General features: G+C 40.1%; 1 protein-coding gene across 3 annotated transcripts in view; it reads right to left on the bottom strand.

Annotated features, from left to right (window-relative positions):
- Nucleotides 1-15,656, bottom strand: part of ranbp9 (RAN binding protein 9) — a 98,620-nt gene that overhangs the window by 51,886 nt on the left and 31,078 nt on the right. For all 3 annotated transcript variants that reach the window (XM_043719041.2, XM_087978658.1, XM_043719042.2), the window contains 2 exons: nucleotides 11,876-11,928; nucleotides 4,772-4,939 (listed from right to left, as the gene is read on the bottom strand). In XM_043719041.2, the coding sequence (XP_043574976.1) occupies nucleotides 4,772-4,939; nucleotides 11,876-11,928 (221 nt within the window). The remainder of the gene's footprint in view (nucleotides 1-4,771; nucleotides 4,940-11,875; nucleotides 11,929-15,656) is intronic.

Below are 15,656 nucleotides of genomic sequence, written 5' to 3'. Positions count from 1 at the left end.
AATGTCCAGGACCAATAGCAGTTTGGCAGTACCACCACTGACAGTTAGTTTATTCCAAAAAGACATTGTTGCTAGACTGGGTCTGTCGCAGGTGGTGAGGGAACAAAAAGGAAGAACATTCTTGCTCTCATCCTCACCAATCTACCTGCTTCAGATGCATCGGTTCAAGACATGATCAGTAAGAGTAGTTAACTCTGAAAACCTTGGAAAAAAAAAGTCTCTCCTTCATAATGAGCACACCCTCCATCGTGTTGTGTGGCACTGTCACCAAAATAAAGGGGATAGACTTCAAACAGATCTAGCAACTCAAGACTGGGCATCCATGAAGCACCATGGGGCATCAACAGCAGTAAAACTGTATTTCAACACAACCTGCCACCAATGTCAAGGAACATCCCCCACTCTACCATTGCCATCAAGCAAGGGGATCACTCAATTAAGTGTGCAGGAGGGCCTGCCAAGGGCAGCATGAGGCATACCTAGGAAATGAGATGTCAATCTGTGAAGCTACAAAACAGGACTACTTGTGTGCTAAACAGTTTAAGCAGCAAGTTACACAGAGAGCTAAGCGATTGCACAACCAATGGATTAGATCAAAGTTTTCAAGTCGTGAATAGTGGTGGACAAGTAAACAACTCACTGGAGGTGCTGGCTCACCAGATATCTTCAATCATGGGGGAGCACAGCACATTAATGCAAAAGAGAAGGCTGAAGCATTTGCAACAGATCTCCAGCCAGACACACCATGGATGTCCAACTCATCCTCCTCCAGAGGTCCCCAGCAGCACAGGTGCCAGTGTTCAGCTAATTGATGCACTCCACTTACTATCAAGAAACAGCTGGAGGCACTGGATATTGGAAAGGCAACATTCTGGCAATATAGTACTGAAGACCCGTGCTCCAGAGTTTACCACATCCCCAGCCAAAGCTGTTCCAGCACAGCTACAACACTGGTACCTACGCAGCAATGTTGAAAATTGCCAGGTATGTCCTGTACATAAAGAGCTGGACAAATCCAATCCAGGCATTTAGTGCCCCAACAGTCTACTCTCAATCATCCATAAAGTAATGGAAGACTGAAACAAAAGGGTTCATTCAAAGAACACATGGCTCAGGTAAGCCAAAGTATATTTCATCAAATAAGAAATGTTGTTCAAACAAACCCAAGGCTCTTCGGATGACAGGTGGTAGATATTAACATTAGAAAAGAAAAAAGTACACTTTAGACAGATGTGAGACAGAAAATATATTTGAGAACTAAGAGGTGAAGCAAATAGGAATTGAGAAAAAATAGCAACAAAGGGGAACTCCAAGATCTTTTATAAGCATACAAATAGTAAAAGGAGTGGGGCCAATTAGAGATGAAAGAGGGAACTTACACATGGAGGCAGGAGACATGGCTACAATCTCAAATGAATACTTGGTATCGGTGTTTGCAAGTGAATGATGCTGCCCAGGCCATGGTGACACAAGCGTAAACCCAGTGGTGACATGGGAAAAATGAGGATTAATTAGGAGGAGTCAGCATGAATTTCTTGATGAGGCTCAATGAGGTTAACACTACTGAAGTGGTAAACATGGATTTGCAGGAGGCATTTGATACAGTACCACACAACAGACCTGTCAGTAAAGTTTAGGTCATGGCATAAAAAGGACAGTAGCAATGTGGATACAAATTAGCTCAGTATTAAGAAACAGAATAATGGTCAATAGGTATTTTTGGGGCGGAGACAGGTTTATAGTGGATATCCCCAAGGATCAGCATTGGGACCTTTGCTTTTCCACATATAAAATGGATCTGGATTTTGGTGGGCAGGAGACAAATTCAAATTTTGCAGATGGCACTGAACTTGGAAAATTGTAAACGAAGATGAGGACAATGTGGAACACCAAAAAGACACAGACAAGTTAGTGGAGTGGGTGATAGGTGGTAGATTAGTTTCAATATAGAGAAGTCAGATTTTGGCAGGAAGAACATTGTAAGAATATAAAACAGAGAATCAATTCTAAAGGAGTTGAAGGAGCTGAGGTGCACAGATCTTTTAAAGGGGCAGAACAGAGGGAAAAAACAGTTAATAAAACACTGCTCTGCTTTATTAACATAAGTACAGAGTACAAGAACAAGGAAATGATGTAGACCTTGTAGAATACACTTGTTACACCTCAGCTAGAGTACTGTGCACAGTCGTGGGCTCGACACGTAAAGATGTGAATTCATGGGCGAGTGTATAGAATTGATTAACAAAAATGGCAAAATTTTAGTTATGAGGATACACTGAAAAAAAGGAGGAAAGAGGTGAGATATAACAGGAGTTTTCAAAATCATAAGCAGGCTGGATACAATAGATAAGGAAAAGCTATTCCCGTCCGTAAAAGGAATAAGAACGAGGGGGTTGTAGACTTATTGTGATGTGCAAAAATTGCAAGAGGAGTGTGAGAAAAACAAGTTTTTCCAGATGGCAAGTATTCTGGTATGAAATGCATTGCCTGGAAAGAAATGAAGGCAGGTTCAATTGAGATATTCAAGAGTTATTTGGATGATTATTTGAATAGAAACAGCACGCACATATTCAGTGGAGAAAAAAACAGACTGGCATTAAGTAACGATGTTGCTTGAAGGGCAGTTGCAGACACGGTGGGCCATAACAATTGTGAGATTCTGTGAAAACAACATGGTACAAATCCCACCAGGCCTTCTTTCCAATCTGGCATAACAATGACATCTAAGGTGGATTAACTTTAGAACTGATGCAAATTATTTTTTTTTAAATCACTAGATTTGGTCAAATACTTAAAGAATCAATTCCACAGCTCATGCAATTAACATGCATGGCTTCATCAAGTGTGACAGAAAACATATTTAGACACGAACACTTTTTTAGAACTAAATAGTATCTAAATAGAGAATCGCTAAAAACCTGTATTTCAGATAATAGGTATGCTTATTCAAAAAAAAGATCTCACTGTGCATCAAATCTTATGTTTTCCTGCAAATCCACCTTAAATTTATAAAGAAATATGTTGTAGCAGCCTGTGCAAAAAAAGTTACTTAAAATATGAAAAGCAAATGATTCTTTTGAATTACAGTAAAGAAATCTCAAACGATTAAAGATTTTTGTTTCAGCTAACACAACAACAGCATTCAGAGCCAAGTTTTACATAATATAAGTAATAAGAGCCTGTAAAATAGCCTTGTCAGTCTCCTACGACACGTGGTAGTCAACCAAATAATTTTAAATGGTACATTGAGAATCAAATGTCTTCATCTTTGACCACCTGATACCTATGTTTCATTTATTATAAATTCTGTCTTCTTTCAGAAACAAAAATCAGCAGCTACGAATTTGAAAAACAAAAATTATTCAACCAGATTTCAGACCACAATTGTGCGTCACAATGCTGGGTTTTTGTTTTTACAAGGTTACTACCATCTTGAGTTTTTTGCCCCCAGGGAGGGGGTAGTTGGCCAGGCTCCAACTAGGTTGGGTTTGAAAGACTTATGGGGCCCCATTTTGTTTACCTCAAAGGTATAATCGAAGGGGAGTAGCCAGCTAGCTGTGTAGCTAGCCTTCATTTAGATCAGAGTTTTTGATTCACTTCAGCAGAAGTGTATCTGAAGAAAGGCTGCTGGGGGAAGACCAGCCAGGTACACACACTAACTTCAAGCCTGTAAACCCTGGTTTGTTTCATTTTTACTTTGCATTAAGGAATGTGTTTATTGAGACTACTGCAAGTTCTTTCGGAACAGCATCATTAAGTCAGGATAGTCAGTCAGGTTTTGGATAGGGTAAGTTATGTGCTTTTCTAGTTTCTTTTCTTTGTGTTTCATTCTGAAATTTTGTAAATAGATTCTGTTGTTTAAAACTTGGCAGTCAGATCAGCTAATTCACTCCCGGAGTATCCACTATACACTTAACTAAAACAAATAGCAAAAATACAGTCAGGGCTACCTGCTTAAAAATGTTTTGAGGGGTCAAGCCTGGTCCAAAACAGTAGCTTCAATGTGACCACATATGGAGGAAATCCCTTACTGCGAAATCTACTGCTTCAAATCAAATCAACAAATTCTAAGATGTGGGACTAACAGCAAAGCTGAAAATAACAAGCAAAAATTTGTCTCTTCATCTTTGTTTCTGCACTATTCATCTATGAAGAACTGCTCTTTACTATTTGGTTATAAGACAATAACTTGCATTTCTAAAGCAGAAAGATCCTTCAACACTCTAATGCGTGACAGGTGGAAACAAGCGTAAGGACAGGACAGAAACCTGATGTGGAATAAAGGCATTTTTTAAACTAAATTTTTCAAAATCAACCTGTCCAGAGGTGAGCATCGTCCTTTTGGCCCAGAGATAGGGAAACTACCACTGCACCATAACATCCCTTTCTAAAAAAAAATTAAGTCTCATGATAATACCAAAAAATTAAACAAGGATGTAATTAATGAGACATCAGTTTTCTTCAGGACTGATAACCAGCTATTGAGAAAGGACTCAAAGTGGAGGAGAGGAGTTACGGAAAAAGACAAAGGTAGATACCGTCTTTCCATTACACTAGTACAACACCATATTTCAAAATTGAATAGTACTATGGTCAAAATACTACTTCGGAGCATTAATGAAGCTCTTGTAACCTGGAATCAATTACTGATTCTTGAACTCATATTCCTAAGTTGTATTTAAAGGGCAAAAATGAGAGCAAACACAAGTGACTTCAACTTACAAGTGTTCAAAATTTCAAACCGACCAGCTTCATTCTTGTAAACACATACCTAAACTGTGACCATTCTTTGTGTAGAAACAGGTATTATTGATCAGATTTACGCAGCATCCAATTACATCGCCAGTTGTAAACGTTGGTCCATAAGGCTGTCCAGTTCCAGAAGAACAGAATGAATGGCCATCATCTCCATGGTAACCATATGAATGCTTATCCCAGCCTAAAACAAAAATGTTCCACATATCATTAAAGGACCAATATAATGAACACGAGTATACAATGTATACTTTTAAACATGGCTGTTCCAAACCAGTTTCAAACTAACTTTACAGCAATTAGTGAATAAATTGGCTTTTGGACTCAACATGTATGTTAATTAATTTAAAATACAGTTCTTCCAACTGATTTGAGAGGACAACTTGTTTCCTCCCTCCAGCTTCTCATCCCACTCCGAATTCTTAGTCATCAATATAATTCAGAGTTCAAGACATTAGAAACTTCAAATAAAAGTTGCCCAAAAAAGATTTTTAAATAATCAATGAAATATATTAATCAATCTCCCTTGGCATTCTGCTTCAAAGTGCAAGACCAAATGTATTTTTCAGGTAGTATCTACCTGATACTAGAAAGAGTCCAAAACTAGAAGGGATAGGTTTAAGGTGAGAGGGAAAAGATTTAAAAGGGATCTGAAGCGCAACCTTTTCCACCAAGAGGGTGGTGTGCATACAGAACCAGCTGCCAGAGGAAGTGGCAGAGCAGAGTACAATTACAACATTTAAGAGACGTTTGGAGAGGTACACAGATAGGAAAGGTATGGTGGATATAGGTCAACAGCCGATAAATGGAACTAATTCAGTTTAGAAAACCGGGTTAGCATGGAGGAGTTGAGCCAAAGGGTCGGTTTCTATGCTGTATGACTATGAGGTGATTGAAGTAATGGTCATAGGAATGTCAATGGATGTTCTTCATATGGACTACCAGAAGGCATATGATTAAGTCCCACATAAGAGATAGTTAACCAAGGTAGAAGCCAATGAACTTGAGTGTAAGTACTGATGTGACTGGGAAATTGGTTGGTTGACAAGCAACAGAAATTAGGGATATTGGATAGGTACTTAAATTGGCAAGATGTCACCAGTGGTGTCCCACAAAGGTCAGTGTTAGACCTTCAATTATTCACATTATTTATTAATGGCCTGGATAATGGCATGGAAAGGCATACATCCAATTTTGCTGATGCCACAAAATTAAATGGCATTGTATGCAGTGTATGATAACAAAATCACAAAGGAATATTGACAGATTAGGTGAATGCGCAAAACTGTAGCGAATGGAGTTTAATGTAAGCAAGTGTGAGACAATCCATGTTGGTCCACAAAAAGAAGGATCGATCATGGTACTTTCAGATGGTACAAAGTTAAATACAGTGGCTGCCCAAAGAGATTTGAGAGTTCAAGTTAACTGATTTTTAAAAATGTTACAAATAATCAAGAAAGCTAATGCCATTCTTTATATCTCGAGGAAAGAAGTATAAGAATATAGTTGCACTGCAGCTATACAAAACACTAGTTAGATCCCACTTGGCATACTGTGAACAGATTTGGACACCACACCTTAGGACGTACGTATGGGACCTTAAAGGGAGCACAATATCAGCTTACAAGAATGATTTTTAAAAATGAAAATTGTGGACGCTGCATAACTGAAACAAAAACCAAAATTGCTCAACAATCTCAGCAGGTCTGACAGTATCTGTAGAGACAGAGTTAATGTTTCAGGTCCAGTGACCCTTTCTCTCTAGATGCTGCCAGACCCCCTGAGATTGTAACCAAAACAGAAATTGCTGGACAAGAATGATACTGGACTTCAGGGGTTAAGCTTCCACTGAGGAGGGATTCTACAGCCAGGGGGATAGTTTAAAAATTAGGGCCAGACTGTAAAGAGATGTTAGTAAGCACTTCTACACACAAAAGATGGTAAAGATTTGGAACACACTTTCACGAATGGCAGTGGATGCTAGATCAGTTGTAATTTCAAATCTGAGATAGATAAATTTTATTAAGCAATAGGTTTAAGGAATATGGGACAAAGGTAGATATCTAAAGTTAGGCCACAGATTATTCATTATCGCACTGAATGGCAGAACACACCCGAAGTCTGAATGGCCTACTCTTCTTTCTATGTTCCATCAATTTTTGTATCATCTGCAAATCTACTAATCAACTCTCAACCACTTTTACATACCACCAACAATAAAAGCCTTAACAATGATTCTGTGGGACCCCACTGGAAACAGACCTCCAGTTGGAAAAATGCCTCTCAGCCATTACTCTGTTCCAGTCACTCAGCCAACTGTATCTAATTTGCCAATTTTCCTTGGAACCCATAGACTTTTACCTATGCTGTCTGTCATGTTGGACCTTCACAAAAGAAATACTTGCTGAAGTCCAAGTAGACTACATCAAAAGCATTACCCTCATGTGCAAATCTGGTCACCTCTTCAAAAAACAAAACTCAAACCAAGCTGGTCAGACATGACATCCGTCAACAAAACCATGCTGACTTTTCTTGATTAATCCCGGCCCTTGCAAATGCAAATTATTTCGGTCCTTCAGAATCGTTTTCAATAGCTTCCCCATCACTGAGGTTAAACTGACCAGCTTTGCCCCGTTCTTGAATAATGGTACCATATTTTCTGTCCTCCAGAGAGGAACTGAAAGTGTTTGGAAGTGTCCTGATTATTTCATACCGTGTCTCAGTCAACAACCTGGGTTACATTTATCCAGCTCTGGAGAGTTATCTATTTTCAACTTTGCCAGACCATTCAGAACCTTTCTGTCTATGCTATGTCTTTAATTGCATCACAGACTTCCTCACCTAGGGGCTTCTGCTGTTTTAAGCCCTTGGTAGATGCGATAAGCCTCCACTTTCTTAATCTAATGCCACATATCCCTTGATAACCAGAATTTGATGGTACCACCCCTTTACTTTGTTGGAATAGGTTGGCACTGTTGTCTCCATATTTCTTTCTTGAACATATTGCACTGTTCCAAGATAGATTACCTAGAAGTATTGCTCTGGTCAATTTTCGCCAAACCATATCTGATCTTATTAAAACAGCCTTCCCTCATTTTAAAACTTAGATTTTAAGCCCATTCTTCTCCTTTCCCCATAATATCTTCAATCTAATGGAATCATGATCATGGTCTGTGAAATGTTCCTCTTCTGATAGTTCAACCACTCTACCAGCTTAGTTGCTTAAGAATTAAATCCAGGGCTGCTGCCTTCGCATGAGGTCTTCTCCATATTGACTTAAAAAACTGTCCTGAATGCATTTTTAAAATTCCACTTCCTTCAAACCTTTCACACAATGACTACTCCAGTTAATGTTGTGGAAGCTGAAATCCCCTATCACTACTCAATTATTTTTACATTTCCACGAAATTTGCCTACATATCTGCTCTTCTATTTCTCTCATTTGGGAGCCTATAGTTTTCTGTGATTGTTCGTTTTTGGTTAAGTTCCAACCATATGGCTTCATTTAGAAATATAGAAGATAGGAACAGGAGGAGGCCATTCAGCCCATCGAGCCTGCTCTGCCATTCATCACAATCATGGCTGACTGTTCAAATGACCGGCCTAATCCTGCTTTCTTCCCATAATCTTTGATCCCATTCTCCTAAGTGCTATTTCTAGCTGCCTCTTGAATACATTCAATGTTTCTGCGCCAACTACTTTCTGTGGTAATGAATGCAACAGGCTCACCATTTTTGAGTGAAGAAATGTCTCATTGCTGTCCTAAATGGTGCACCCTGAATCCTCAGACTGTGACCTCTGGTTCTGGACACACCCATCACTGGGAACATCCTCCCTGCATTTACCCTGAATAGCCCTGTTAGAATTTTCTAAGTCTCTATGAGATCCCTCCTCACTCACCTGAACTCCAGTGAAAATAATCCTAACCGAGTCAAACTCGCTTCCTACATCAATCCCACCGTCCCCAAAATCAACCCAGTTACTGCACTCCCCTCAAGAGAAAGAGCATCCTTCCCCAGAAAGAGACCTAAATTGCACACAATATTCTAGGTGTGACTTCACCAAGGCCCTATATAACTGCAACATATCCCTGTTCCTGTATTCAAAACCTCTCACAATGAAGGGCCAATATACCATCTGCCTTCTTTACTGCCTGCTGCACATTCATGCCTACCTTCAGCAACTGGTGCACTTCCAAGATGTCATCCTTCCTTACTGCTGTAATAGATTCCCTGGTCAAAATTGTGACACAAACTCCTTTTTTACTTCCTTTCCTGTTTCATCTGCAAACCCACTATCCTGGAAAATTGAGTTGCTAATTGCTCCTCTCTCAACCAAGTTTCAGTTACTACAATGACACCATGCCCCATATTTTAATTTGTGCCCTCAACTCAACTGCTCTGTTCATCAGACTCCTTGCATTAAAATAAGTACCAATCAAACTTGCTAAATTCCCTTGTGCCTTAACTGGCTTAACCTTCCTTACTTGCTGTCACTTCTAACTTTAGCTATTCATCTTTTTCTGCTGAGCATTCTCAAAATGTCCTGCAGCCATTCAGTGACATCCCTGACCCTGGCACCAGGGAAGCAACATCCAATCCTATAGTCTCTTTGGCAGTCACAGAAATGTCTGCTTTCCATCAATATGTGGATGTTTCTACAACAGAATGAGCAAAATTAGATCTTCTTTTGGACATTAAGGTAGAACAGGTGCTGAAGTAAAAGTAGGGGAATGCTTTGAGTCTAGCGATCATAATTCTATTAGTTTCAAAACAGTTATGGAAAAGGTTAAGCCTTCCACAAATTGTAAAGTTTTTAATTGGAGTAAGGCAAATTTTAATGGTATGAGATAATAACTTTCAAATATTGATTGGAGTAGACTGTTCACAGGTAAAAGGCTGTGTGACAAGTGGGAGGAGTTTAATAATACGATAATGAGAGTTCAGAGATATTTTGTTCCTGTAGAGTGAAGGACAAGTGTGGTAAGATTAAGGAACAATGGATGAATAAAGAGGTCCCAGTCAAGAATAAAAGAATCTTATTTTAGATATAACCAACTTGGTTCAACTGAATTTCTTTATCAAGTGTAGGGGCATTCTTGAGAGAGAAATCAGGAAGGCAAAGAGAGGTTATGAAATAGCATTGGCAGATAAAGTTAGGAATAATCCGAAGAGATTTTACAATTACGTTAACAGCAAGAGGGTAACTAGAGAGGGGGTACGGGCTCTTAAAGGTCAAAGTCATTGTCTTTGTGCTGAACTTCAGGAGTTGGGAGAAATACTAAATGAATATTTCACATCAGTTTTTACTGTGGAGAAAGAAATGGAGACCAGAGAATGCAGAGAAATAAACTTTAATGTTTTAAAAACAATTCACACTACAGAAGAGGAAATTCAGGAAGTCTCAGAGAATATAAAGGTAGATAAATCTCTAGGACCTGATCTAATGTTTCCCAGAACATTGTGGGAAGAAAGAGGGGAAATTACAAGACCCCTTGCAGAAATCTTTGTATCATCTGTACGGATAAGGTGTCTGATGATTGGAGGGTACCTTTAAGAAACGCAAGGAGAAACCAGGGAACTACAGACCTGAGTCTGGCTTTGGTTTTGGGTAAATTGTTGGAGGTGATTATAAAAAAATAGGATTTATGGATATTTAGAAAGGCAAAAACTGATTAGGGACAGCCAGCATGGTTTTGTGCAAGGTAAATTGCCTTAAAAACCTGAGTTTTTTTGAGGAAGTTACCAAAAAAGGTTGATGGTGGCAGAGCAGTAGATGTTGTTTATTTGGATTTTAGTAAAGCCTTTGACAAGGTTCCACATGGTAGACTAATTAGTAAAAGTCAGGTCACATGGGATTCAGGGTGAGCTTGCCAATTGAATACGTAATTGGTTTAAGAACAGAAGACAGTAATGGTGGAGGGATGCTTTTCTGACTGGAGGCCTGTGACCAGCGGTGTTCCACGGGGATCGGTTCTGGGTCCTCTTATGTTTGTCATTTATCAAAATAATTTGGATAAGATAGAAGACGTGGTTAGAAAGTTTGCAGACGACACCAAAACTGGTGGCAATCTAGACAGTGAAGAAGATTTTCTAAGATTACAAAGGGATCTTGATCAAATTGGTCAAGAAAATGGCAGATGGAGTTCATTCTGGATAAATGAGAGGTATTGCATTTTGGTACAACAAACAAGTGTAGGACTTATACAATTTATGGTAGAGCCTTGGATAGTATTGTAGAACAGAGCGACTTAGGGGTGCAAGTACATAATTCTTTGAAGTTTGCATCACATATAGACAGGGTGGTTAAAAAGGCATTTGACAGGCTTGCCTCCATTGTCAATAAGTTTGGTGCTGGAAAAGCACAGCTGGTCAAGTAGCATCTGAGGAGCAGGAGAGTCAATGTTTCGAGCATAAGCTCTTCGTTGCTCAGTCCTTTGAGTTTAGGAGTTGAGAAGTCAATGTTGAGGTTGTATATGACATTTTTGAGGCCTCTTCTGGATAACACTGTGTCTAGTTCAGTCACCCAATTATAGGATGGATATTATCAAGCTGGAGGGGGTTCAGAAGAGAGTTACGAGGATGTTGGCGGGTATGGAAGGTTTGAGTTTTAAAGAAAACCTGGATAGGCTGGGACTTTTTCACTGGAGCATAAGAGGTTGACAGGCGATCTAATATAACATTGAGAGGGAGTTAATGGTAATTGTCCTTTCCCTAAGTTGGGGGATTTCAAGACTGGGGGCACATGTTTAAGGTGAGAGAGATTGAAAAAAGGCAGGAGGCAAACTTTTGGGATGTACATGGGAACTAGATTACCTGACCCTAATATTTAAAACCTTAAAAATCATCTCCTACTTGTTGCTGGAATTCAAAATTAAGGCCCACGTTCCAGAGGACTGAACTGACTTAGTTGACTTGACTGGTCTCAAGATTGAAAAGGGAAATGGTCAAAGCAAGATAGAGAGAGCAGTTGAAACAATAAGTCAGAATACATCAGAAGCATCCATCCTGCTCCACCTCTTTTTCAGATGTTCATTAGCTGTGAATGTTTCAGGTTCCAAAGTTATAATGGTTTATACATTGGGTTTGTATGGAAGACAACCTGAAAATAAAGCACCTACCTGGTAATCTGTTCATGTTGACACCTTGAGCAGAAAGGCCAATGCCCATGTACCTGTAAGAACATTACTCTTAATTTTTTCAGTCAATTAGGTTCACATAATTATTTTGCTGTACAACATTTTTGACATTAGGATAATTGCATTAAATTCAGAGATTACCCCAATGCTGATAAATTTGATTTACAATATACTGCTGTTGGCAGCTGATCTTGGCACCATGCAGTAGTATTAATACACCAAGTGTGGAATCATACCCAAGAGACATGCCACTAGAGGCAGGAGTGCCATGACAGTGAGACAGCAGATGGTCACTATATTTTATAGCTAGCCATTTTCACATTCATACCCTCTTGATTTTCCTTCGCCAATTGGAAAAATTGCAATCAAAAACTAAAAACTTTGAATTACATATCTTTTTAGTTAATCTATTCAAACTTAGAAGAGATACTCTAGCATCCATCAGTAACGACATGCATTACTACTGCTAGCAAAGCACAAAACCAAACAAGATAGAAGAGACATTTAACATCAACAACACCCTCACAGGCATAAAGTTCACCAAGGAGGAAGAAACCAACAACAAACTCACAGTGGACGTCACAGTCGAAAGAACGGACAATGGAGAACTACAAACCTGCATTTACAGAAAACCGACAAACACTGACCAAATACTTAACTACACCAGCAACCATCCCAACACACACAAACGAAGCTGTATCAGAACACTATTCCAACAAGCCACCTCAGACGAATTTCGGAAAACAGAGGAGAACCACCTATACAACGTATTCAAGAAGAACGGATATTCAAATAATACAGTCCGCAGATTTGGACTGCAGTGGGTGGCACAGTGGTTAGCACTGCTGCCTCACAGCGCCAGAGACCCAGGTTCAATTCCTGCCTCAGGCGACTGACTGTGTCTGCGTGGGTTTCCTCCGGGTGCTCCAGTTTCCTCCCACAGTCCAAAGATGTGCAGGTCAGGTGAATTGGCCATGCTAAATTGCCTGTAGTGTTAGGTAAGGGGTAAATGTAGGGGTATGGGTGGGTTACGCTTTGGCGGGTCGGTGTGGACTTGTTGGGCCAAAGGGCCTGTTCCCACACTGTAATGTAATGTAATGTAATCTAATCTAATTCCTCAAGAACAAACCACGACAAGCAGACCAAAAACAGCCAGAAACCCTAACCACCTTACCATACATCAAAGAAGTTTCAGAAATGACAGCCAGACTACTAAGACTCCTTGGAATCCTAGTAGTACACAAACCCACCAACACTCTCAAACAAAAACTAACAAACTTAAAAGACCCAGTACAACCCATGGACAAATCAATGTCATCTACAAAATTCCATGCAAGAACTGACAGAAACACTATGTAGGACAAATAGGAAGAAGGTTAGCCACCAGGATACACGAACACCCACTAGCCACAAAAAGACAACCCTCTCTCCCTCGTAGCCCTACACACGGATGAAAAAAAACGCTATTTCGACTGGGACAACACATCTATCCTGGGACAGGCTAAGCAAAGACATGCCAGAGAATTCCTAGAGGCCTGGCACTCCGACCACATCGATCTAGATACCATCTATCAACTCCCCAGAAAACAAACAGGAAATGACATCACCACAAACCCCAGGAACCCCATCCAGGACAAACATATAAACAGAAAGCAGGAGACAACAGCTTCGCTTCACTTGGAGGTCGCCACTGATGATGTTACCTAGCCAGGTAATGAAACGTCTGGATATCAAACCTACAGCTCAGCGAGTAAACCTACACCCTAAACCTCAACCTGAGCTACAAATCTTCACAAACCTAGCAAAGTGGATCTAAATAATGTAAATGTAACGTTTCAGGTGTGAAGTGGGTTCCATACACTTCATAAAAACTGGAAGAACTGTGGACGTTGTAAATCAGAAACAAAAATAGAAGTTGCTGAAAAAGCTCAGCAGGTCTGACAGCAACTATGAAGAAAAATCAGAATTAATGTTTCGGGTCCGGTGAGCCTTCCTCAAAACTGATGGTAGTCAGGAAAATGTTGGTTTACATGCAGAAGATGGGTGGGGGAGTTGGTAAGGAGTAAACAAAAGCCCAAAGAGAAGATCTGTCCAACTGTTATTCTCTATGGGTTCTATCCCCACCTATTGTTTATTCCTTACCCATTCCCCTCACCCTATCTTCTGCATATAAACCAGCATTTTCCTCGCTACCATCAGTTCTGAGAAAGGATCACTAGACCAGAAACGCTAACTCTGATTTTCCTTCACAGATGCTGCCAGGTCAGAGCTTTTCCTGCAACTTCTGTTTGTGTTCCATCACACTCCTGACTTTTGCTTGGAGATGGTGGACAGGCTTTCATGTGTCAGAGGAAAGTTAGTAGCTGTACGATTCCTACCCTTGTAGCCACAGTATTTATATAGTCCAGTTCAGTTTCTGATCATAGAGTTAGCCATATAGCATGGAAACAGACCCTTTAATCCAACTCATCCATGTCAACCAGATACCCTAAATTAATCTAGTCCCATTTGCCAGCATTTGTCCAGTGATAAATCTCAATTGCAATTCAGTAATGGTGGCACCATTCAACATCATGAGGTTAGATTCTCTAGTGTGGCGCAAATAATACTTGCCACTTGTTAGCCCGAACCTGGATACTATCCAGATATCGCTGCCTTTAGACATTATCTGCTTCTGTATCTGAGAACTTGCGAAAGCTACTGATCATGAATCAGCAAACATTCCCACTTCTAACCTTATGGAATGAAGGTCATTGATGAAGCAGCTGAAGATGTTTGGGCCTAGGATGCTGTGGAGAATTGCCTGCAGACATGCTGTGGAGCAGAGATGACTGACTTCCAACAATCATTAACATCTTCCTTTATGCCAGGTATGACTCAACCAGCAACAAACTTTCCTCCCAGTTCCCACCGGCTCCAGTTTTGCTAACACTCCTTCATGCCACATTCAGTCAAATGTAGCCTTAATGCCACTTTCACCTCACCTCTGGACTTCACATCGTGAGCATTCAAAGAAAATGATAATTAGGAACACCATCAACTGCAAGTTCCGTTCTCAGGCAGTCACCACCCTGACTTGGAAATTTATTGCTGTTCCTTCAGGTCGCTATCAAAATCCTGGAACTCTTACTCATGGCATTGAGTATTTACCTACAGTACGTGGACTGCAACAGTTCCAGAAGGCAGTTCACCAGCCACTTCAAGGGCAACTAGGGATAGCAATAAATGCTGGTTCAGCCAGCACACCCATATTGCAATTGAATAAAAAATAAATAATTAAATTAATTAATGGAAAACCATAACCATCTATGCTGTGGTTATAAATCAACAGAAATCAAGATTCTACAGTATGGTTGTTGAGCCCTATTCTAAGCATAGGGATACATTAGGAAGTGATCAGGTGATTGACTAGAAAATAGTAGCATTTGGGAGAAATAACACAAAGGTGATTTGTGCGTCCTGGGAAAAAACATGCAGCAAGTGTTTGCTGTTGCTCAGGATTGAACTGACAAGCAGCCAGAGTCACTATGGAGCAAACAGAAGGATGAAAATTGCTCAGGTTTCTTCCAGGTGGTGGTCAGTCCTCACTACAGAGGATTCCGGAGGATAGGAACTAGGTGGCCTCATGGCTGGCAGGAAAAAGCAGGCAGTAAAAGACATCCTCTAGGATGAGACCTCACAGGAGGTCGACAGCACCTAACAGTAATGTGGGAGGTGAAGAAATGCACAGACAGCACACCAAGTACAGAAATGCAGTGGTCAT

This window comes from Chiloscyllium plagiosum, unplaced genomic scaffold (assembly GCF_037043375.1).
Source record: "Chiloscyllium plagiosum isolate Xiang-an unplaced genomic scaffold, Cpla_swu_hap1 HiC_scaffold_34, whole genome shotgun sequence".
NCBI classification, from domain to species: Eukaryota; Metazoa; Chordata; class Chondrichthyes; order Orectolobiformes; family Hemiscylliidae; genus Chiloscyllium; species Chiloscyllium plagiosum.
The sequence above is the reverse complement of the archived record's forward strand: the minus strand, read 5'-3'. Positions and strand labels throughout refer to the sequence as shown.